Here is a 26,136-nt window from a genome sequence, read left to right as displayed (position 1 = left end):
TCTATTAGGATAGAAAGCCTAGTGAGGGAGTCAAACTTACTCTCTGAGACAGAAGGCATTACTTGAAGCAGTATTGTAATCTTTTCTGACAAATTCTTATGGACTTTTTCATTGTCTTTCTTGTCTTTCACCCCCAATTGCAGGTTCGTGTGCAGCTTGGTGTATTACGGCCTCACTCTGAGTGCAGGTGATCTAGGTGGAAACATTTATGCCAACTTGGCCCTGTCTGGCCTCATAGAGATTCCATCTTACCCTGTCTGCATCTACTTGATTAACCAAAGATGGTGAGTATGAGTGGATATGAAATGTACTGTGTAGAGGACACATACACTAACATGCATAAACACCCAAATATTATTGTCTTTGTCCATATGCAGTATCTGCTAAGTATTCCATGGTGATCAGAATTCTTTTCAGACCAAACACAGTGAGAATTCACTTTTTAGTGCATTATTCCTTGGGTTTCAAGCTTATGAGTCATTCTGTAGATTTTTTTAAATTGAAATATAGTTGATTTACAGTGTTGTGTTAGTTTTTGGTATATAGCAAAGCCACTCAGTTATACATATATATATATATATTCTTTTTCATAACACTTTGCATTATAGTTTATTACAAGATATTGAATATAGTTCCATGTGCCATACAGTAGTGAAAGGTTGTTGCTGAGCCATGGACGACACCAGGATTCTTGGCCTCTGGAGGAGAGGAATTCAATCTGGGGCCAGTGACAAGGCTTGATCACTCAGAGCTTTTGTGTGATAAAGTTTTATTAAATTATAAAAGAGATAAGACAAAGCTTCTGACATAGACATCAGAAGGGGGCAGAAAGAGTGCCCCACCTGCTAGCCTATGGTAGGTATATGTTATATACCTATCAGCAGGCTGCTACGGAGAAGGCAATGGCACCCCACTCCAGTACTCTTGCCTGGAAAATCCCATGGACGGAGGAGCCTGGTAGGCTGTAGTCCATGGGGTCGCTAAGAGTCGGACACGACTGAGCGATTTCACTTTCACTTTTCACTTTCATGCAGTGGAGAAGGAAATGGCAACCCACTCCAGTGTTCTTGCCTGGAGAATCCCAGGGACAGAGGAGCCTGGTGGGCTGCCGTCTATGGGGTCGCACAGAGTTGGACACGACTGAAGTGACTTAGCAGCAGCAGCAGGCTGCTAATTAGAGAAAGGAAATGTCTCAAAACTCAGAGTGGCACCAGGTCCCTCACCCATAACATGCATTTTGAGGTAACATCGCCACAAGGTGAGTCAGTTCATTTCAGTCCCTCGGTTGTGTCTGACTCTTTACAACCCCGTGGACTGCAGTATGCCAGGCTTCCCTGTCCATCACCAGCTCCCAGAGCTTACTCACACTCATGTCCATCGAGTTGGTGATGCTATCCAACCATCTTATCCTCTGTTGTCCCCTTCTCCTGCCTTCAGTCTTGCCCAGCATCAGGGGCTTTTCCAATGAGTCATTTCTTTGCATCAGGTGGTCAGAGTATTGGAGTTTCCACTTCAGCATCAGTCCTTCCAATGAATATTCAGGACTGATTTCCTTTAGGATTGATTGGTTTGATCTCCTTACAGTCCAGGGGACTCTCAAGAGTCTTCTCCAACACCACAGTTCAAAAGCATCAATTCTTGGATACTCAGCTTTCTTTATAGTCCAACTCTCACATCCATACGTGACAATGGGAAAAACCGTATCTTTGACTAGATGGACCTTTGTTGGCAAAGTAATGTCTCTGCTTTTTAATATGCTGCCTAGGTTGGTCATAACTTTTCTTCCAAGGAGCAAGCAGCTTTTAATTTCATGGGTGCAGTCACCATGCAGTGGTTTTGGAGCCCCCAAAAATAAAGTCAGCCACTATTTCCATTGTTTCCCCATCTATTTGCCATGAAGTGATGGGACCAGATGCCATGCTCTTAGTTTTCTGAATGTTGAGTTTTAAGCTAGCATTTTCACTCTCCTCTTTCACTTTCATCAAGAGGCTCTTTAGTTCTTCTTCGCTTTCTGCCATAAAGTGGGGCCATCTGCATATCTGGGATTATTGATATTTCTCCCTGCAATCTTGATTCCAGCTTGTACTTCATCTAGCCTGGTGTTTAGCATGAGGTACTCTGCATATAAGTTAAATAAACAGAGTGACAATATACAGCCTTGACGTACTCCTTTCCCGGTCTGGAACCAGTCTGTTCCATGTCCAGTTCTAACTGTTGCTTCTCAACCTGCATACAGGTTTCTCAGAAGGCAGATCAGGTGGTCTGGTGTTCCCATATCTTTAAGAATTTTCCACAGTTTGTTGTGATCAACATAGTCAAAGGCTTTGTTGTAGTCAATAAAGCAAAAGTAGATGTTTTTCTGAAACACTGAAAGATGAACTCCTCAGGTTGGTAGGTGCCTAGTATGCTACTGGAGATCAGTGGAGAAATAACTCCAGAAAGAATAAAGAGACAGAGCCAAAACAAAAACAATACCCAGCTGTTGATGTGACTGGTGATAGAAGTAAAGTCCGATGCTGTAAAGAGCAGTATCGCATAGGAACCTGGAATGTTAGGTCCATAAATCAAGGCAAATTGGAAGTGAATCAAACAGGAGATGGCAAGAGTGGACATCAACATTTTAGGAACTGGTGTACTAAAATGGACTGTAATGGGGGAATTTAACTCAGATGACTGTTATATCTACTACTGTGAGCAAGAATCCCTTGGAAGAAATGGAATAGCCATCATATTCAACTAAAGAGTCCAAAATGCAGTACTTGGATGCAATCTCAAAAATGACAGAATGATTTCTGTTTGTTTCCAAGGCAAACCATTCAATATCACAGTACTCCAAGTCTATGCCCCAACCAGTAATGTTGAAGAAGCTGAAGTTGAATGGTTCTATGAAGACCTATAAGACCTTTTAGAACTAACACCCCCAAAAGATGCTCTTTTCATTATAGGGGACTGGAATGCAAAAATAGGAAGTCAAGAAACACCTGGAGTACAGAAAGAAGTCAAGAAACACTCCAGGCAAATTTGGCCTTGGAGTACAAAATGAAGCAGGTCAAAGGCTAACAGAGTTTTGCCAAGAGAACGCACTGGTCATAGCAAACACCCTCTTCCAACAACACAAGAGAAGACTCTACACATGGACATCACCAGATGATCGACACCAAAATCAGATTGAGTATATTCTTTGAAGCCAAAGATGGAGAAGCTCTATACAGTCAGCAAAAACAAGACTGGGTGCTAAGGATCATAAGGGTGGTAAGGATCATAAGGATGATGAACTCCTTATTGCAAAATTCAGACTTAAATTGAAGAGAGTAGGGAAAACCACTAGACCATTCAGGTATGACCTAAATCAAATCCCTTATGATTATACAGTGCAAGTGACAAGTAGATTCAAGGGATAAGATCTGATAGAGTGCCTAAAGAACTCTATGTCACGGAGGTTCGTGACATTGTAGAAGAGGCAGTGATCAAGACCATCCCCAAGAAAAAGAAATGCAAAAAGGCAAAATGGCTGTCAGAGGAGGCCTTACAAATAACTGAGTAAAGAAGAGAAGCTAAAGGCAAAAGAGAAAAGGAAAGATATACCCATTTGAACATAGAATTCCAAAAAATAGCAAGGAAAGATAAGAAAGCTTTCCTCAGTGATCAGTGCAAAGAAATAGAGGAAAACAATAGAATAGGAAAGACTAGAGATCTCCTCAAGAAATTAGAGATACCAAGGGAACATTTCATGCAAATATGGGCATTATGGGCACAAAAAAAGACAGGAATGGTATGGACCTAACAGAGGCAGAAGATATTAAGAAGAGGTGGCAACAATACCCAGAAGAACTATACAAAAAAGATGTTCATGACCCAGATAACCACGATGGCATGATCACTCACCTAGAGCCAGACATCCTGGAATGCGAAGTCAAGTGGGCCTTAGGAAGCATCACTATGAACAAAGCTAGTGGAGGTGATGGAATTCCAATTGAGCTATTTCAAATCCTAAAAGATGATGCTGTGAAAGTGCTGTACTCAATATGCCAGCAAATTTGGAAAACTCAACAGTGGCCACAGGACTGGAAAAGGTCAGTTTCATCCCAATTGCAAAGAAGGGCAATGCCAAAGAATGTTTAAACTACCGCACAATTGCACTCATCTCACACCCTAGCAAAGTAATGCTTAAAATTCTCCAAGCCAGGCTTCAACAGTATATGAACCATGAACTTCAAACTGGATTTAGAAAAGGCAGAGGAACCAGAGATCAAATTGCCAACATCCGCTGGATCATCGAAAAAGCAAGAGAGTTCCAGAAAAACATCTACTTCTGCTTATTGACTGCGTCAAGGTAAATCATCCCGTGCCACAAAATGATTGATATGAATCTTGAAGAAAGACAGGTTTCCACGCAAATATATAGTTTCATTAACATAGATTAAGAGAATAATTGTATGAGTAAAACATACTGGTTTGTTGAGCCCTTATGGGTTCTGTGTCTTAAACAGAATTGACTTGAAGAAAGACAGAGTCTAGGGTAAGTACATAGTTCATTAACATAGCTTAAGAAAAACATTTCCATAGAAAAATGCATAGGTTAGCTCAAGGTTTGGGAGAAGTTAAGTTCAGGTGGAAGCAGGTGTCATCATGGCAACACAGAGTTCTAAGAGAAGCCTCCTTTTAATTTTGTATAGAGAAGGGAGAAAACCTGAGACTCGGAGTTTGTTTCCTCCTGCCACTTGAGAGAGACGCGTCTGACACTTGCAGCCTTTTCCCTCCATTTGGAGACCCCTAGCCTTCGTGCCCGTTACCCTCTCTAGGGCCTTGCTGTTGATCTATTTTATATATAGCGGTTTGTGTCTGCCAGTCTCAGACTCCTCTAATTTATCTCTCCCCACCCTTCCCCTTTGGTGACCAGAAGCTTGTCCTCTATGTCTGTGTTTCGTGGATAAGTTCATGTGTGCCATATTTTAAATTCCACATGTAAGTAATAGCATACCTGTCTTTCTCTAAGTAACAGGCTTCACTTCGTATGATAATATCTAGGTTCATGTTTTATAAATAAGCTCATTTGTGTCATATTTTAGGTTGCACATATCTGTGATATCATGATATCTATCTTTCTCTTAAGTGGCTTTACTTCACTTAGTATGATAATCTCTAGGTTCATCCATGTTGCATTATTATGCTCTTTTTTTATGCCCGAGTAGCATCCCATTTTATTTATGTATCACATCTTTATCCGTTCATCTGTTGATGGACATTTAGGTTCCTTCCATGTCTTACCTACTATAAATGGTGCTTCTGTGAACATTGGAGTGCAGGGTATCTTTTCTGTTTTTCTCCAGATTTATGCCCAGGAATGGGATTGCTGGATCATATGGTATCTCTATTTTTACCTTTTTAAGGAACTTCTATATTGTTCTCCATAGCAGCTATACCAATTTACATTCCCACCAGTAGTGTGGAGAGTTCCCTTTTTTCCACATCCTCTCCAGCATTTATTGTTTGTTGAGTTTGAATGATGAACATTCTGGCTGGTGGGAGGTGATATCTTGTAGTTTTTATTTGCATTTCTCTAATAATTAACAATGTTGAGCATCTTTTCCTATGCTGATTGGCCATCCACACGTCTTCTTTGGAGAAATGTCTATTTAGGTCTTCATAGATTTTTTTTTTTCTTTTTTTTTTTAATTTTAAAATCTTTAATTCTTACATGTGTTCCCAAACATGAACCCCCCTAGATTTTTAATCCAATATTAAAAGACCTTACCACCTGACTGTTTTTGAGCAGGCTGTTTGTAATTTGTTCATCTCAACACATGGGAATATCAGCTCGACATACATAGAACTCCATGACCCAATCAGAATTTCATGACCCACTCACGGTCATTTAGAAGCTCTCACATAAGACAAAGAACTGGAGGAATGAGAAAGACTTTTCTTTCCTTTTAAGTCCCACTGGACTTTGTTGATGGGAAGAATAGATCCTGCTTTTGCCAGTCATAGTCAGTGAGCACAGTTTTGAAATATTTTTTAAAAGTTCTTTTATAGAGAACTCATTCCTTGGCTTTCTCAGATTCCTTCTATTACTAAACGCCTGACCAGGGCAGTTGGAAATTGTGAGCTAGAAATCAATTGGCTTATACCATTTCTCATTTTCTAGAAGTCATCATTTTTATTTAAAAAAAAAAACACATCATTCCTTTAGCATGTACTGGATGCTGTCCTTGTGGGTGTTAAGGTCAGCTTATTTTAAAGGGCAGTTTTAGATTCCATTCAGTTGAAGGGCTTTTCTCTGGGGACTGGTCCCAATTGCCTCTGCTGACCCCTCTCTTCACGACTGAGTGTACTCATGGTCCAAGGGCTGAGTCAGGAAACGTATTCAGAAATCTGTTCCGGACACCCCTCAGGTGTTCTTCCTGTTGTAGCTTCCGGTGCCCCACTCTGACAACCATGTAAAGTGTCATGAGGACATAGTTCATGGAGTGTCCTGTATGTCTTTGAATCCCTAATGCCTGCCTTGAAAGATGCCTATCATTTGAAAGACATTGGATGCTGACTGTTAAATTAAGCACAATAACCTGGAGACTAGCATCCTTCCCTGTCCCCTAGCCACCACCACTGGAGTCAGGATTAAAACCTGAAGCAGAGGGAAGGAGCACCACATTGGGGTCAGGCAGACCTGTCTTAGCCACGTGTTAATTTAATGACTTTGAGAAGTTATGTTCCTTGATGTATTTATCCTTAAACCAGGGATTATGAAAGTCCCCTGGAAAAATTATCATAAAAGTACCAAGTAACATTGAAGCTCCTCACAGAGGACCTCGCACATTGCCTAGTAAAGGAAGGCTTATGAATGTTCCTATCTTTCTTTCAAGTCTAGAGCTCTTATTTGAACATTATTTCTCCCAAGAAAGTGTGCAATGAATTTCACTTAATTCTGATACACTAACAAGAAATTTCCTTCTGTTTGTCTTTTTAAGAGAAAAAGAGGTGTATAAAATTTTAACTGCTTAAGATACAAATAACCAGAAAATGAATAAATGAGCTAAAATTCTCCCTGTTTCAGTTTTCTTTTCTAGAAGATGGAGAACCTTTAAGCACATGTCTTAAAGATTGATTATGCATTAAATAAGATGATAGAGATGAAAGCATTTCCGATAGTGCCTAGAACGTAGTAAGCACTCACAAAAGTAGATGGGATGATTCTCTGTTCTTGTCCCCCACACATCATTTAATCCTGCCATCCAGCTGGTTTTCCTTTGCTTTGTGATGGTTGCTTAAGTCACGTCTTAGTCAGTCACATTTGCTATCCACTCCTTAAGAATAGATGAACACGTAATAAAAGTGGGGACATTTAAAAAGGAAGGTTGGGGGATGGAGGAAATGAATGTGTAAGTTTCTCTCCAGAGACGTGAACTTCTTTGTTTTATTTAGGTTTGGTCGGAAGCGGACATTGGCAGCATTTCTGTGCCTCGGAGGACTGGCTTGTCTTATTGTCATCTTTCTTCCAGAAAAGAAAGGTATACCTTTCCAATTTCTACATGGGGGTTTTGAACAGCACTTTTATTACAATGAATCTCAATATAGTGGAGAGATTACCATATGCCATGCTTCATTTCTGTGATTGCATATTATTTAGCAATTGTGTGGGGTATAATGGGCCAGATTCTTTCCATTGCCTAAACTATTCTCTGGGTGAATAATGTGCTTAGAGGTGCACTATTAATTCTTTCAGGCGATTAAGCTACCATCTGGGGTGTCTGGACTGCAGTACTGGTGTTGTTAGAGTTGTTTATTTGATGATGATGAGGGCCATTTAGTTCTGCACAGAAGGAAACTGTCCAAGGCTGCAGATTGCCCTCCTCGGTCCAGCCAATCACGAGACTGGAGATGAGAGGCATTGGTCCTCCGCGGTGGTTTTGGCACCCCACAGCATCTCCATCAGTACTTCCAAGGCACCCTGATAATAGCAAGAGCAGAATAAGAATAATATTGGTGATGATTGACCTTCTCTCAGTCTTTTGTAAAGTGTGAATAAAACATCCTTAGGAAATGTTGCTAGTTTTATATTTGTCGCGTTGCTATGTAAACACAGCTTTAAAGAAAAGTCCCTTTGGCATTCATTTCTAACATAATTTCTGCCCTTCTGTAGAAATTCTATAGATAATGCTGTTTCTCAATTTCTTTTCTGCAGTAGCACACCTGAGGCATGCCCTCTATTGCATCAAGAACTGTGGTTTTAGCAGTGATTTTCAAAGATAAGAAGAAGGTCATAATGAACTCTCTGCTTCTGGGGCATAGGGTAAAATGAAAACCCTGTTTTAGAGGCTTTTGGATTTTGTTAGGGCTGCATCATGGAGCTTGTTCTTTAGGTGAGGATCATTGTGAAATGGTTTAACATAAATGTTTTTAAGGGGGTGCTAAGCTGGGCAGCTTATAGGGTCTTAGTTCTCCAACCAAGAATTGAACTCAGGCCCAGCAGGTTGGGCTGCCCCAGTGGTTCAGTGGTAAAGAATCTGCCTGTAATTCAGGAGCTACAGGAGACATGGGTTCGATCCCTGGGTTGGGAAGATCCCCTGAGAAAGGGCATGGCATCCCACTCCAGTATTCTTTCCTGGAGAATCCTATGGACAGAAGAGCCTGGAGGGCTACAGTCCATAGGGTTGCAAAGAGTCGGACATGACCGAAGCGACTTAGTATACAAGGGCCAACAGTGAAAGCTCTGAGTCCTAACCACTGGACTGCCAGAGAACTCTCTAAAATAAACTTTTTTGTGTGGTTGTTGCTTGAAAGTAATTCTATTTTTTTTTAACTTTTTATATTTTATTGGAGTATAAGTAACTAACAAAGTTGTGATAGTTTCAGGTGGACAACAAGGGGACTCAGCCCCACATATACATGTATCCATTCTCCCCAAACTCCCCTCCCATCCAGGCTCACCCTAACATAAAGTTTTGATAACTGCTAGAAATGCAGCTGGAGAATTCCTTTGCTGTCAGAGCATGTCATGTATTAAGTGCTGCTTTGGTGATGGCTTCTCTTCAAGGGTCACCGAAGACGCCAAGGCCACGTGCCCTAGTTCTGTAGCCCCGGTACACCTGCTGTGCTGTTGGCTGCTGCCTGAGGTTCTGTGCCTTAAGACCAGAGCACTGTTGGTTCTAGTTAGGATTTTACTCAGTATTTAGATCAGCCTTATAGTGATTTCCATGGAATCCTGGAAACTAGAGAATGTAATACGTTTGCCTACTTCTCTCACCTCTAAGAAAGTTGTCACCTGTGCTTCTGCTAGCGAAAGGTGAAACTTCTCTACTGTTGCCCTGCCTTGAGCTTGGAGAACTAAGTGCCCAGTTCTGTTTGTCTTTAATGAGGCACTGATGGGCTTCAAACCATTGCAGTGTTCAGTTGAAATTCAGGTGTTTTCTACCTGTAGTCGTCTCTTATAGAGAGAAACTTTTCCTTGTTACTCTAAATGCATCTGTAAGCTGTCACACCTTAGGCAAGCCTGGCCACTTCATGTCTTTCCTCTCTCCCACATATCTGAATTCCAGGTAACCCACACGGTGGGACTCTACACGCAGCCCTTTCTACACAGAGCCAAAGGGAATGCAGATTTGTGGTCTCTGGGCTAGACTGGTCATCACTGTCTGCTCACTTCCTATCTGTCCTAAGACAGCAGCTGAGCCCCTCATGGATCGTGCCCTTGGTGGACGCTGAGTAACAAACGTAACAGCAGAGTCTCACAGCCACAGATGCGCCCTGGGAATAGGATTCCTATGACATACTTAGAAAAGTGGATGTTGTCTATTTTTGAAGATTTCCAGAGAAAGACATTCCGTAATGTTCCTTAGCAAATTGTCTCTATTTTTAATAGCCATTACAGTGTTAGAATGAGCCTCTTCCGCTACAACTGAGCCCATTTCCTTTCATTTTATTCATTGCTAGAGATAGTGAACATATGGTCACCCCTTTTTTGCATAATCCTTTCTGTCTTTGCAGGGAGTCATCTAAGTTATTCCTGAGTCTTCTCTGCTGCTGCTGCTGCTGTTGCTAAGTCTCTTCAGTCATGTACTTTGAGCTAAAAATATTTGTTCCTTAAACTTTCTTTGAACCTTTCATATTTACTCTTTAAAATATTCTGATGGCTTTCTTTTAAAGCTCAGTTTTTTTTCAAAGGGCCGAGGTTCAGGCTACCTATTATGAAAGTTCCAGTAAATGCATGTGAAGAAAGAGACCTGGTCATTCAAAAACTTGCGTTAACATCTTGTGCATGAGCCTGGTAACCACTCACTTTCTTACTGCTTGTCTGCTCATTTGCCCTCACTTTTCCTTATTAAGCATACATTCACTCTTTCCTTGCTGCCAACTTAGGTGGCCCTCTACCTGCCAGCTCTTTTTTAGCATCTGCATATGATCGTGGTGCTCAGTGTCTGAGGCACAGACATAGGTGTGCCTCTAGGAGAGACAGCCAGGAAGCTAGAAAATAGATTGCTTGGCGTTCCTTAGCCTGTGTGTCTGTTCAGTACCTATTTGCACCCTGGTTGGCCTCTAAGTAGATGTTCCCCCCTGGGGGCAGTGTTACCAAGTAGCCACTAATTTATTCCACAGATTGGTCGTCATACATTTTACCTGATCGCTATCCTTGATTGAGGGCTCCCTGGTGGCTCAGACAGTAAAAAGTCTGCCTGCCAAGCAGAAGCCGAATTGAGAAGATGGATAGTAAAGCTTGGGAAGGCCAATATAGCTGGAATTTTCTGGGCAAAATCCTGGAGAGGAGTAAGATCTATTTAGGGAGAACCCCAGAGATCTGCAGAAGATCTCTGAGCCCTTGGCTGCTTTCGGATCTGGCATGCGTCTGAGGCAGCTCCTGGGGCTGGAACAGAAGGAACAAGTAGAACAAATCTTGGAACGTAGGGCCGTGCCTGGTTTGTGTTCTCTTTAGCCAGGTGTGGAGCGTTGGGCGGGACTTCCTGGGCCAAAGTAACCCAACGTGATAGGCTATTCTGCTATAGCAGAGCCTGCTCTAAAAGCACTTCAAACACTCAGAGGTGAGGTGATTCCAAGTCACTTAACTGCATTCGAGGAAGAAGAGCATCAATATGTGAAGGAATATGACCTAATCTAGCACTTGACAGTGTAACCAGTGGCATAACCTATGGCACCAGTCAGTGTTAGCAGGTGTGCAGATAAGCAGGAAAGTATCTCCCACTACAAGGGGAAATGTCAATAGAAACAGAACCACAAATGACACAGATAATAGAATGAGGAGGCAGGAACCTTGACACAGCCATTATAAGTCTATGCCATATGTTTACAAAGACAGGAGAAAGCATGATCATAATGGGCAGAGAAATAGAAGATAGAAAAAGAGGCACACGGTACATCTAGAGATGAAACATACATTATATGAAAATAAAAGCAGAGACTGAGATGAAAAACAGAGGAAAAGATGAATGAGGAGGGGACTTCCCTGGTGGTCCAGCAGTCAGGAGTCCGCCTGCCAGTGCGGGGGACACAGGTTCAATCCCTGGTCTGGGAAGTTCCCATGTGCTGCAGAACAACTAAGCCTGTGCACCACAACCGCTGAGCCCATGAGCTGCAGCTACGGAGCCCACACGCCTAGAGCCCGTGCTCTGCAGCAAGAGAAGCCACCACAATGAGCAGCCTGCTCACCACAGCTAGCGAGAGCCCCAGTATAGCAATGGACAGTGCAGCCAGAACAATTAAATTCTTTAAAAAATCAGTGAGGAAGACGTAGCAAAACACACTCCAGAATGAAACAAACAAAAGTTACAGGACAACACCAAACCCAACATGTATGCAGTTGGAACCTAAGAAGGAGAAAGTTTAAAAAAAAAAAAAAAAAGATACTTGCAAAAATTATGGTCGACTACTTTCCAGATTTGATGAGAACTATAATGCTTAATGAAAAAGTAGTCAGTTCATCAGAAAGATATTACAGTTCTGATTGTGTGTGCATCTGATAACAGAATCAAAGTTCAGGAAGCAAAATGGATAGAACTGAGAGGAGAAATAGACAGATCCACCATTATAATTGGATATTTATAATGACTCAATGACTGATAAAAAAAAGTAGACAAGAGAATTAGGATATGGAGACTTAAACAGCTAACATGAACTAATTGACATTTATCAAACACACATCCCTAAAACAGCAGAATATACATTCCGTCTGGCAAGTGCACCCAGAACAAGTACCAAGAGAGACTATGTTCTGGGCCATGAAACAAGTTTCAATAAATCTAAAAGGATTGAACTCTTACAAAAATGAGTTCTTTGACCAAAGGGGAATTAAACTAGAAGTCAGTAGTAGAAAGATATCAGGAAATCCTCAAATCCTGGATTTTAAAAACCATTCTTCGAAAAAAAAAATGGGTCAAAGAAGAAATCACAAAGGAAATTAGAAAGTATTTTAAAATAAACAAAGTACAATGTATCAAGTTTGTGGGATGCAGTAAAGCAGTGTTTGGAGGGAAATTAGTGTAGTTAAAAAATGTATCAGAGTGGACTTCCTCATGGTCCAGTGGTTAAGAATCTGCCTGCCAATGTGGAAGTCATGGGATCAATCCCTGGTTCGAGAGGATCCCACATGCCGCAGGGTACTAAGCCCGTGTGCCACAACTAACTAGCCTGGCGTGCCTAGAGCCCATGCTCCAACCAAGAGTTATCCCGGCTCACTGTAACTAGGGAAAGCACACATGCAGCAACGAAGACCCAGCACAGCCAAAAATAATACATTTTTTAAAAGGAAGTTTTCAAATCAGTTATCTAAGCATCTCCCTTAAGAAAATAGAAGGCAAATTAAAAAAAAAAAGACAAACAGAAAGCAAAAGAAAAGAAATAATAAAGTAAAAATCAATAAAAATATAAACGAGAATAATAGAGAAAAACCAATGAAACCAAAAGCTGGTTTTTTGAGATCAATAAAATCAATAAACCTCTAGCTAAACATCTCTTTCTTCTTCATTGACTATGCCAAAGCCTTTGACTGTGTGGATCACAATAAACTGGAAAATTCTGAAAGAGATGGGAATACCAGACCACCTGACCTGCCTCTTGAGAAACCTGTATGCAGGTCAGGAAGCAACAGTTCGAACTGGACATGGAACAACAGACTGGTTCCAAATAGGAAAAGGAGTACGTCAAGGCTGTATATTGTCACCCTGCTTATTTAACTTCTATGCAGAGTACATCATGAGAAATGCTGGAATGGAAGAAACACAAGCTGGAATCAAAATTGCTGGGAGAAATATCAATAACCTCAGATATGCAGATGACACCACCCTTATGGCAGAAAGTGAAGAACTAAAAAGCCTCTTGATGAAAGTGAAAGAGGAGAGTGGAAAAAGTTGGCTTAAAGCTCAACATTCAGAAAACGAAGATCATGGCATCTGGTCCCATCACTTCATGGCAAATAGATGGGGAAACAGTGGAAACAGTGGCTGATTTTATTTTTTGGGGCTCCAAAATCACTGCAGATGGTGACTGCAGCCATGAAATTAAAAGATGCTTACTCCTTGGTAGGAAAGTTATGACCAACCTAGATAGCATATTCAAAAGCAGAGACATTACTTTGCCAACAAAGGTCCATCTAGTCAAGGCTATGGTTTTTCCAGTGGTCATGTATGGATGTGAGAGTTGGACTATAAAGAAAGCTGAGTGCTGTAGAATTGCTGCTTTTGAACTGTGGTGTTGGAGAAGACTCATGAGAGTCCCTTGGACTGCAAGGAGATCCAACCAGTCCATCCTAAAGGAGATCAGTCCTGGGTGTTCATTGGAAGGACTGATGTTGAAGCTGAAAACTCCAGTACTTTGGCCACCTGATGCGAAGAGTTGACTCATTAAAGACCCTGTTGCTGGGAAAGATTGAGGGAAGGAAGAGAAGGGGATGACAGAGGATGAGATGGCTGGATGGCATCACTGACACAATGGACATGGGTTTGGGCAGACTTCAGGAGTTGATGATGGACAAGGAGGCCTGGCGTGCTGTGATTCATGGGGTTGCAAAGAGTCAGACACGAGTGAGTGACTGAACTGAACTGAAACTAATAAAGGAAAAAGAAAGAGGACACAAATTACCAATATCCAGAATGAAAGAGGGACATCACTATAGAAACTGTAGGCTTTTATAAGGAGATATTTTTGGCATAAATTGGCATAAACATTTTTATGGCAATAAGTTTGACTTAGGCAAAATGGATAAATCCCTTGAAAGATACAAACTACCAAATTGTACAGAAACAAAGGTAAGCTGAATAGCCATTTTATCCAGTAAAGATATCTAATTGGTAGTTTAAAACATTTCCACAAAGAGAATTCCAGGCCCAGATGGCTGGAATTATGAAATACATAATTATAAACACTGATAAATTATGAAACACATAAGGAAGAAATAATATAATTCTACACATTCTTTCAGAAAATAAAAAAAAGAATACTCTTCCAACCCAGTGTGTGAGGCCAGCAGTTACCCTAATACTAAAACCAAACAAAGACTTAAGAAAACTACAGGTCAGTATCTCATTAATATAGATAGAAGAATCATTACCTAAATATTAGCAAATTCAATTCAGCAGTAAATAAAAAGGGTAATGCATTATGATCAAGCAGGACTTTTCCCACAAATTCAACATTGGCTTAACATTCAAAAGCGAATCAGTGTTATTCACCATGTTAAAAGACCAATAGGAAAAACAAACCATATGATCCTTTCAATACAAGTAGGAAAAGCACTTGTGAGACTTCAACACCCATTCTTTACAATATGGAAATAAAAACAAAAATAAACAAATGGGACCTACTTAAACATAAAAGCTTTTGCACAACAAAGGAAACCATAAAACAAGATGAAAAGACAGCTCTCAGAATGGGAAAAAATAATTGCAAATGAAGCAACTGACAAAGGATTAATCTCCAAAATTTACAAGCAGCTCAAGCAGCTTAATATCAGAAAAACAAACAACCCCATCAAAAAATGGGCAGAAGACTTAAACGACATTTCTTCAAAGAAGTCATACAGATGGCTCACAAGTACATGAAAAAAAATGCTCAACATCACTTATTATTAGAGAAATGCAACTCAGAACTACAATGAGGTACCACCTCACACTGGTCAAAATGGCCAACATCAAGAAAATCTATAAACAATAAATAGTGGAGAGGATGTGGACAAATAGAAACCCTCTTGAACAGTTGTAGGAATGTTAATTGATATACCCAGTATGGAGATTTCTTTAAAAAAACTAGGAATAAAACTACCATATGACCCAGCAATCCCACTGCTGGACATATACCCTGAGAAAACCACAATTCTAAATGACACATGTACCCCAGTGTTCACTACAGCACTATTTACAATAGCCAGGACATGAAAGCAACTTAGATGTCCATCAACAAATGAATGGATAAAGAAGTTGTGGTACGTATACACAATGGAATATTACCTAGCCATAAGATGGGACAAATTTGAGTCAGCTCTAGTGAGGTGGCTGTACCTAGATCCTGTCATACAGAATAAAGTAAGTCGAAAAGAGAAAAAAACATCATATATTAATGCTTATATATGGAATCTGGAAGAAATGGTGCTGATGAACGTATTTGAAGGCAGCAATAGAGACACAAACAGAGAACAGACTTGTGGACACAGCGGGGAAAGACGGAGGCACAAGCTGAGAGAGCAGCACGGAAATGCACGCATTACCACGTGTGAAACAGATGCTGCGCTCTGCTCAGTCGCTCAGTCGCGTCCGACTCTTGGCCACCCCATGGACTGAGCCTGCCAGGCTCCACTGTCCTTGGGGATTCTCCAGGCAAGAATACTGGAGTGGAAATTTGCCGTATGAGGCAGGGAGCTCAACATGGTGCTCTGTGATGAAGGGTGGGGTGGGGTGGGATGGGGGGTGGGAGAGAGGTTCAGGAGGGAAGGGACGTATGTGTACTATGGCTGATTTATGTTGCCATAAGATAGAAACCAACACAGCATTGTAAAGCAATTATCCTCCAATTAAAGATTTTAAAAAATGAATAAAAAGACAATAGTATGGTGCAAACGCAAGGGGAAGAAAACTCACAGCAAATAAGAAGTCTACTTAGCCTGATAAAAGAAAACCTATAGCTAACATCACATTTAATGGTGAAAAGCTAAATTGTTGTTCCCTAAGATCAGGGAACAAGGCAAGGATTGCCACTTCTTTGGAGCATTTTACTGAAATTACAGAAATTGCTAGCGAATACAGTGAGGCAATTAAAAAGAAATTAGGGGGATCCAAATTGGAAAACAAAGAAGTAAAATTGTTTTTATTTGTAAGACTACATGATTGTATCCATAGAAAATACTAAAAAAAAAAAACTATTAGAATAAATAAATGAATTTAGCAGTCTTTGGTGCAGTTTTATTTCTGTATATTAGCAATAAACACGGAGAAGGCACTGGCAACCCACTCCAGTACTCTAGCCTGGAGAATCCCAGGGTCGAGGGAGCCTGGTGGGCTGCCGTCTATGGGGTCGTGTAGAGTCGGACATGACTGATGCGACTTAGCAGCAGCAGCAGCAATAAACAAAAAATTGAAACAAAACAATGCTATTTTGAAAAAAAAAAAAATTAAATATCTAGGAATAGAATTTTAAAAATATGTATAAAACCTATATAAAACTATAAAATATAAAACATTGAGAGAAATTGAAGAAGGCTAAATAAGTGAATTGGTGGTAATGGTGATAATAAAATAAACGAAGAGTTTACCATACCCAAGGATCAGGAAATACTATGTAAGATGTCAAGTTCTCCCCACATCAATTTATCTTCAGCACAATCCCAGTAAAATATTTATCAGGCTTCTTTTTGTTGATACATATTGACAAGTTAATACTAAAATTTTTATGGAAATGCAAATTATATCCAAAATATTTTTTTTTCAAGAAAAATTAAGTTGGAGGATTTTATCCTACCTGATTTTGAAACTTATTACAAATTTGTATTGATCAAGACAACATGGGGGATTCCCTGGTGGTCCAGTGGTTAAGATTTAGCGCTTTCTCTTCAGTAGCCAGGGTTCAACCCCTGGTTGGGGAGCTAAGATCCTACAAACCACGGAGTGTGGCCTAAAAACAAGAAAAAGAAAAAAAAGCAACAACAGTCAGTATGGTATTGGCATAAGAGTGAATGTTTAGGACTTTCTATATACCCAGTGGAAGCAGAAACATAGATCCATGAAAGCACTTTGGTAAAAATGTTCATAGTGTATAATAGTTCCCAAATGCGCCCCAGCTGAGGAATGGATAAACAAATTGTGTTATATCCATACAGTGAATTACTCACCACCAACAAAGGAAGAAACTACAACCTTCTGATACATGCAGGGTTGTGGGTGAATTTCAGAAGCATTAGAGCTCTCTGTTAGATTTTTAACATATTCACAATATTGCTTTTTGGCATGTTCACAAATAGTAGAAATTTACTATAATCACCCAATGAATGAAGTGGATGATAAAGTTGAACTTTTACTCTTTGGGTCAGCGCAATGTGACTATAATATACTGAGATATGTATTCTGGTGACCCCAACGGACTCTGAGAAAACTTCAGATAACTAGTTCTGAAAATGACATCCTAGTAGCTACGTCATTGGAATTAACTTGAAGCCTTTTAAGTTCATTACTTTGAAGGATATAAGTGTTTTGAAAATTCTCTGTTTTTTCCCTCACAAAGATAATTGAGCGTAATTTTTCCTTTTAAAACACTCTTTTTTCTCAACAGTCACTTTGAACATTTATAAATAGCCAATAATATATGACTTCATTTTCGGATAAAGAACCAAGGTCAGAAATCCAGGGAACCAGCCCAGTGGCTGCAAAGCCTACCTCATCATTGACTCATGATGACCAACAGCCCAGCAGCTCCACAGGGAAAAGGCTAAGAAATCATTTTGTAGTAATCAGAGCTGTCTCAAATTGACATGGGCTACTTTGGGGAAAGTGAGCTTCCCCATGTTCAAGTGGCCACTGCAGACTCCATTGGCAGGAACATAGAGGGGAAGTTTCAAGCAGCAGACGAGGTGTCAGGCTGATGGGAGCACCCTGTGGGTATGTGGCTGGACCCGGGCTCCCCAGATGGACCATGGCTGAAAGTGTCCTGAACCTTGCCAGGGAGACGTCTTTCAGCTTGGGATCTTGTGGGTGTTTAGATGTCGCCCTCTGCGACATATTATTTGAATTTAATTTTCAGGATGACAATCCCCTAACCTGTTTTAAAGATGTTCTGAAAGATGCCATCCTGCGTGGGTTGAAAACAGTCCCAAAGATCATTTGCAATCAAGCAAATGTGCACATTTCTGGTTGCTTCAGTGCCACTCAAGACACTTCCTGACTTTCCCGGTTTCCTGAAAAATCACTGATGAATTTAATTTGCCCTCATTATTGGTTTACTTGAATTTTTTAGATATCAAAATCCAGTCCTATACCTTGAACGTGATTCTTTTTCCAGAAGCAAGCACCTCATGGCTTGAAATAATATATTCAGTACTTAAAATCGCTGACATAGTCTTCCAAATAGCCTGGCAGAAGAGAAGCAGGCCCCAGATGGTCGAGTTTGGCAGTGCTGGGCCACTGCATTCAGGACATCATCTTTAGAACGCCATCTTTAAAGCAGATGAAGATTTATTTCATAGTCAAGCTGGGAATGTGAAACTTGTATTTTGGAATGGGGTGTATTATGTGCCTCCCTCTTCAGATGTTGAGAGAGCATGAACACAGATGCTCTTCACTTAAATTAATCCCTGTCATAGTGTTTACACTTATCCATTCATTAAATATTTAGTGAGCACCTCTGTGCATCAGACTATGGGAGGTGCCATGAGGGAAACACAAACAAAGCCTTAGCCTCAGAGAAGTCAAAATATATTTGGGGCAGACAAAATGGAAAAGTAAGCAACTACAAGAAGAGTGTCTGAAACATGCCAGTTGTGTGGATTGGGGAATAGGGGCCATGAAAGTCAAGGGCAGGAGAGGATATTGCATTTGAGTTATTTAAGGGAAGAGTGGTTTTGATGAACCACGTATGCAGTCCCAAGGAAGGGACAGGCATGTTCTATTACACAGAAATGTCAAGGAGAATGAGAAGCAATTACTTCAGTGATCAGGACATTGCTGTTGACCTTCAAGAATAGGAGTTTCAGGAGAGGGTGGTATTGGAAGCCACATTGTAGTGAGTCACAAGGCAGGTGCATTTGAGGAAAGGGAGGGTCACTCATTGGAGATGTTTGATTGTGAAATGAGGAAAAGTGCAATGGAGCCGATGAGAATTTTTGGTATTTTTGTAGAAGGAAAAATGTGTTCTTTTGAAGGTGGAGGTTAGTGGGTTGCTGAAGGGAAGAGGTTAAATATTTTTGAGGAGTAATTACATTGTAAGATCCCAGAGAAGATAGTATTAATAGAAAGAAAGAACCACTGGACAATTGATAGCATTTTAGATAGGGAAATGAACTGGCATAAACTGTGTTTTTGCACTGTGTGTTTAAAAAAAAAGGTTACATTAGGAAACTCAAATATCATTATTGATTAGTAATCCAAGTAAGAAGTTGGGGAGGAGGAAGGATGAAAAGTAGTTCCATATTTAGAATCTTGTTCTTTAAGGAACATTAATGTATATCTTCTGGTAATAGTTTAGTGGGATTATTCCTCATCTTTGCAGTGGAACGCCAAGGAATACAAACTGAAGATTGGAGTTTGGGGGAATTTACTCCTCTCATGTATCAGGGCTTCTCATGCTGATCTGCCTTTTACATCATTGATTGTTGAATGAGGTTGGGAAGAAAGGAGAGGAGGTAATACCCGTAGACAGGTAGAACTTACGACTTCTGTGACACTTACTTGACTCCAGTACAGACGTTTTCAGGGAGCTCTGTCGTTGAGGAGTGAGTGCAGGTTGGTTTTTTTTTTTTTTTTCCTAATTGACATATAGTTGATTTACAATGTTGTGTTCATTACTGCTGTATAGCAAAGTGACTCAGTTATACATATGTGTTCTTTTTCACATTCTTTTCCATTATGGTTTATCACAGGATATTGAATATAGTTCCCTGTGCTGTAGAGTAGGACCTTGTTGTTTATCCATCCTCTATATAATTGTCTGCATCTGCTAATCCCTAACCCAGCTGAGACGGAGCACACACACAGTCCCAAACGCCCAAGTCTCCCCTCCCCCACCCCCATCCTTGGAAACCACAAGTCTGTTCTCTGTGTGTGAGTCTGGTTCTGTTTTGTAGGTATGTTCATTTGTGTCGTATTTTAGGTTCCACATATAAGTGGCATCATATGGTATTTGTCTTTGTCTGACTTAGTATGATCGTCTCCAGGTCTACCGATATTGCTGCAAATGGCATTTTTTATGACAAAGTAATATCCCATCGTATATGTAAATACACACACACACACACACATATATATCTTCTTTATCCATTCATCTGTCAATGGACATTTAGGTTGTGCAGGTTTAATCACCCATCATGATAGCCACTGTGAAAGATTTCCTGGGGCTGGCCAAAATGCTGAGAAATATTTTTTTTGTGCCGTTTGTGATGACTAAACCTTTTGCATGTGTGTCCAATTATACGACCGCTTTGCTACTTGACATCACCATGAATGTCTCTTACTCCTTCAGAATTAAGTGTGTCGTTCAGGGATTTTTCTCCACCGAAGACCTCACAGGTATGGCGCTTGTCTTCCTCAGACACAGGTGTGTTTGCAGTGGTGAACAGCCATTCCTTGTCCCTGCTGGGAAAGCTGACCATCAGTGCTGCCTTCAACATTGTGTATATCTACACCTCGGAGCTATACCCCACAGTCATCAGGTATGCCTTCCACTCACCCTTCTCCTTCCTATTTCCTGCATTTTGTTGTAGATTTTTGCATTGACAGAGTCGTGGTCCTCACTTCTAGAGCACAGCTGGTGGGGGTCAGCAGCAACACAGTAAGCAATCATGAACCCAGGGCCTGTGGAGGCTCAGTCTTGCCCTATTAGCTGAGGAAAATATTGCTTTATCTTTGGCTGAATTCTCTGTCCATCTTGTGAGAGAATTACTCTACACTAAGCGTATCCCATCACCCAGATAGCAGTGTGTTGTATTCATTTCAGTCACTTGAGTGACTCAGCACGCCTCCCTCCTGTGTCAGGCACACAGTGGATCAGAGAACAAGGTCCCTGTTATCATAGAATCTGTATTTTAGCACAAAATATACGTATTTCAAAAGAGATAATCCTTTATAGTTATAAGTGAATATTATATTTATATGTTAAAAGTAATTTTTAATGAGAAGGATATGCTTATATCAAAAATAACATATTCAAAAACAAACCAAGAAAAGCCTCAACATATTTCTTTCCAAGTTTCTCCTCATAAAATAAGTTTGAAAACAAGAAACCAAATCTAATTTGAAGGGCAGAGATGCAGCTTAGTCTTTGCAGAACTGGCTCTGTGTGCTGGGTCTTGGTTCCCCATTTAGCATTTTCCCAGTCTTTTTTGAGGATCATTCCAAATGGATCCTTCTGTTTCCTTCATCCATGCAAGAAGCCTAACGGTTCTGTCTTCCTTTTTCCCAGTAAGAGATCAGATCATCCGCACTTGGCTTGTCATTCCCTGGTTATTCCCAGAAACTGCTTTCTCTGGCTATTGCCTATAAAACTAGGATGGCCATTTGGTTCCAAACTGGGACACTTTTTAGAGTGAAAGTGGACTTGTTAACAATTCAGCTGGGATAGCAGGGTGCTATATGATCACACTACTTATAATCATTATCATTTTCATTTCCTCCCCCCTCCTTAATACCCACACTCCCAAAAAGATAATGTTCTTGGTTTCCTGAGAAAATATGTTCAGCCAGTTCCTATTTATATGCCTGATCCTTCTGTAGCTAATTAGTTGAGTTTAAAAGAATGGACAGACTTTTCAGACCATAAAGCCTTGGCTTTTCTTTGATTATTTGAACTAATAGGAGACCTAAAACATGAGAACATTTAACAAGAAATATTCACATGCTCATTTTTTCACCAGCCTCTACAGCTGCACTGTCCAATCTTGCATGTGGCTATGTAAGTTTAATTAAAAGTGCAGTTCCTCATTCTTACTCACGTTGAGCACTGAGTAGCTGCGTGTGTCTGGGGGCTTCCATGTTGGACAGGGAACTTACAGAACATTTTTAGCATTATAGAAAGTTCTAATGGGCAGTATTGCTTATAGTATCCTGTACTTCCACTTTCGGATTTGTTATTCTAAGCCCGCTATCCCTTAGAGCCTTAAAATTGTCTCCCTAGAACTTACTGTTTTGTTTTGTTTTTCTTTTTCTTATACCTTACAGGAATGTTGGGCTTGGAACTTGCTCCATGTTCTCCCGAGTTGGTGGGATCATTGCTCCCTTCATCCCCTCACTGGTTGGTTTGTACCTCCTAGTTTTGTTTTTCTTGATTGTCTGCTTTGTAAATGTTTGTGCTCTTGAGTAGAAAGAGGCAGCAAACAGCTGCCATGGAAGACCAGCCTGATGCAAATGTGAACCTTGTGCCTTTTAGATTAAGGATCTGTCAGTGCAGATGGACCGTTCCCTGGGATTGACTGTGTTCATTGCAGTCAACTAATGCCAACCTGAACCTTCCTGTCCCTATTTGTAAGTTAGCAGATTAGTGAGCATTTCTGAAGTTTCTGTTGTGTGCTGGGCTCTGTGCTAAGCCTCTTACATTTATCTCATTCAGTCTTCACTATAACAGTATGTGCTAGGCATTGGTACCCTGTATTAAATAACGAGGAGAACAAAGCACACCACTTGGAAAAGAAAGTTACAAGGGAAATGTGTGAAAGGGAGATATGAATATTGTAAATTCCATCCCATCTTCAAATGTCCATGTTCTGCGAAAGATCCCATGGAGCCCCCCTGGGCACGTCTCTGTTGGTCTTCTCTAGGACTTTCCCAGCCAAGACTTGTTGAAACATGACTAGGTTTGATGTGAGGCTGTGAGCCTGTTCTATAGACAACTGCTCATCACTCAGGCTACGACTCACCACGCCCTAGTATAGGATATTTCTGAAGTGCCATTGTAGCCTTTTCTTTTCTTGAGGAAGCAGGATACACTTCCTTTTTCTGAGTATCTCTGTTACTGAGTCCAAGCTCTCTCTGCTTGCTGAGTGACAGGCCAGTTAACCACTGCTGTCTCAATAGAACCATCTCGTCAGAGTCTGAATGCTAGGTCCTCTCATAGAACACAGAGTCAGAGGAGATGAAGAAATGAAATAAAAAAGGCCATTAATCTTGCAGATATCTCCCGGAATGGCCAGCCTGGAGAGGGGATGTGATGATCTCTTCTTTCTTGCCGCAGTTCACAGGTGGCCAGGGTCACATTATCTTTCTGTGAGTTGAACGATGGCACTTTAACCTTCAAGCAAGGTTCTTTGTGTGCTGCGTGCATGCTAAGTTGCTTCAGTCGTGTCTGACTCTTTGCGACCCTATGGACCGTAGCCCGCCAGGCTTCTCTGTCCTTGGATTTCTCCAGGCAAGAACACTGGAGTGAGTAGCCATTCCCTTCTCCAGGGGATCTTCCCGACTCAAGGATCGAACCTGTGTCTCTTACGTCTCCTGCATTGGCAGGCAGGTTCCTTAACGCTAGCGCCACCTGAGAAGCCCAAGGTTCTCTGAGGCAGACCATTATGTATGATTATAATGACAAAAGCAATGAAAAGCCAGTCAAAGAAACAGATCCAGCATGAAGTAAGAATTGACTCTTCCCTGAGCCATCTCTCCATGTTTCACACTCAATTTTAGATCACAGGACCCTTCTTATAGGTCTTACTAGTTCCAGTCTGCAAAATGTGTCCAACATTAGGTGTTTATCATTAAAGATGCCTGGTTTTGGATGGCTGACCTAGAACGTTATAAAACCCAACACGGTGTTTCCCCCTGAGTCCGGCTAAGTTGAGAAGAGGCGAGTGTTCCCCTTGGTTCAATCACACACCTGCAGTGTGGTCACGTGTTTGCATGCACAGGGCCAGAGTCCTCCTCTGCTCCTCCCCATGCCTCCCTCTCCTCCCCCGTCATGTCATCACCTTTGAAAAATCAGGAAAAGATGACCAAAGCAGACATTCTAACTAGCCACAGAATTTAGAAGCCCAAACCAGGGATGACAAAACTAGGTGGTTCCCATGCAGGAATTTAGGAATGATAATCAGTTCAGGAATCTCCTGGAGCCCAGTCCTGCAAGGACCGTAATGTTATCTTTGAAATGATATGTTTGTATTTAAATTTTCCTGAGAATGTCTTTTGGATCAGCCTGCTAGCATAGCAAAACCATATGGGTAGGTTTCTCTAGGCTTTTCTCTTCCTTTTCAGGGTGTTCAGTTCAGTTCAGACACTCAGTCGTGTCCGACTCATTGCGATGCCATGGACTGTAGCATGCCGGGCTTCCCTGTCCAGCACCAACTCCCGGAGTTTACTCAAACTCATGTCCATTGAACAGCAAGGAGATCCAACCAGTCCATCCTAAAGGAAATCAGTCCTGAATATTTAAGGGTGTTTACATCTTTAACCCCCAAGCCTCTCAGTTCTGGTGCTTAGGGAATCAGCACACGTGTATGAGACTATTTGGCCAGTTCCAGGGTTGGGAACTTTAAAAGTTCATTTGCAGTGTTGCCTGCATGTGGAGATCACCGTGTCACAGGCCACTCGCCTGAAGTGCAAGCCGAGTGTCTGGCTCACCATGCACCCTGGCCATGTGTCTTCGCTGCCCCTACCCCACAGCCCCCACCCCGAGCATAAAACAGTCTGCTGCTTCCGCTCCACAGCCAGAAGTCCTTTTTATCTGCTCAGTTGCATCTCTGTGCCTGAGGACTGGCTCTAGTTTCCCCCAGTAATTCTCTATGGGAAGAGAAGGAAGGCTGTGTGGTGTATTCTAGTAGGAAAGCAGGACCTGGACAGTAAACGTGCCAGGTCCTTAGTCATGAGACTGCTGATGTCATCTGCTAGGAGACTAACACTGAGTTTTTGTTTGTTTTCATTCCCCTCCCTGTCCCCACAGAAGTATGTGCAGTGGTCTTTACCCTTCATTGTCTTCGGAGCCACAGGGCTGACCTCAGGCCTCCTGAGTTTATTATTGCCAGAAACCCTTAACAGCCCATTGTTGGAGACATTTTCTGACCTTCAAGTATACTCATATCGGAGGCTAGGGGAGGAAGCATTATCTTTACAGACCTTGGATCCCCCTCAGGTATGACACAGTTGTTCTTAATCATCCTGGTTTACTACATGATGACAGTTTGGAGGTAATAAAAAGAAAGAATGTCTGGTTAGAGTAATGTGTGTGTGCTCAGTCACGTGGACTTTGCAGCCCCACAGGCTGTAGCCTGCCAGGCTCCTCTGTTTCTCAGGCAAGAATACTGGGATTTCTCAGGCAAGAATACTGGAGTGGGTTGCCATTTCCTTCTCCAGGGTACTTTCCCAACCCTGGGATCCAACCTGCATCTCCTACATTGGCAGGCGAATTCTTTACCACTGGGCCACCTGGAAAGCCACCTGGTTAGAGTAATAGAACTGAGCAAAAATGCTGGAAAACAAAGGTGGGATCTAATTGCAGCTAATTTTCAGGGAAAGAAAGATGATTCATTAGCTTTCTTAGAACACTTTAGGGACTAATTCTTAGTGGAATAAATATCATCAGAGTACCTTTGTCAGTTGAATGCTAGACAGTAATTTAATTTTAGAAATGTCATGACACCATTTCCCTGCCCTTTTCTTCTTTCCTGCTTTAGTCTGTGGACAAGGAGAGCCCTTTAGGGAGCGAGAGTGACGAAGAGGAAGAGTTTTACGATGCGGATGAGGAGACTCAGATGATCAAATGAGAGCCCCAGGTTCCTCCTCAGAAGCAGAGGATCATCTTCTGTGCCTCTGTCGAGGGCAGGTGCTCCTGGGAAATTGCAGAGAGCTGTGGAAAGAAAGGCTTGAACAAACAAGGTACTCAGTGTGGCCTGATGTTTTATAGGCACCAAGAAAGTTGGAGAAGAGATTTCCGTGTACAGGACATCACTGCTTTGAGTGAAGAGCTATTACTTTGCCTACAATTGAGATATAGTGCAGAATCATGACCTTTGGCCAGATTGCT

At 41.3% G+C, this 26,136-nt stretch overlaps 1 protein-coding gene across 1 annotated transcript in view; it reads left to right on the top strand.

Annotated features, from left to right (window-relative positions):
* SLC22A15 (solute carrier family 22 member 15) overlaps window positions 1-25,876 on the top strand; it is a 95,317-nt gene extending 69,441 nt beyond the window's left edge. The window contains exons 7-12 of the mRNA XM_052637769.1: window positions 144-284; window positions 7,423-7,508; window positions 20,731-20,851; window positions 22,356-22,428; window positions 25,057-25,245; window positions 25,787-25,876. Of these exons, the coding sequence (XP_052493729.1) occupies window positions 144-284; window positions 7,423-7,508; window positions 20,731-20,851; window positions 22,356-22,428; window positions 25,057-25,245; window positions 25,787-25,876 (700 nt within the window). The remainder of the gene's footprint in view (window positions 1-143; window positions 285-7,422; window positions 7,509-20,730; window positions 20,852-22,355; window positions 22,429-25,056; window positions 25,246-25,786) is intronic.
* Window positions 25,877-26,136: the final 260 nt, after the last annotated feature.

The sequence above is a fragment of the Budorcas taxicolor genome, chromosome 3, assembly GCF_023091745.1.
Source record: "Budorcas taxicolor isolate Tak-1 chromosome 3, Takin1.1, whole genome shotgun sequence".
In the NCBI taxonomy this organism is placed as follows: domain Eukaryota; kingdom Metazoa; phylum Chordata; class Mammalia; order Artiodactyla; family Bovidae; genus Budorcas; species Budorcas taxicolor.
This window is presented reverse-complemented; position numbering and strand designations above follow the sequence as displayed.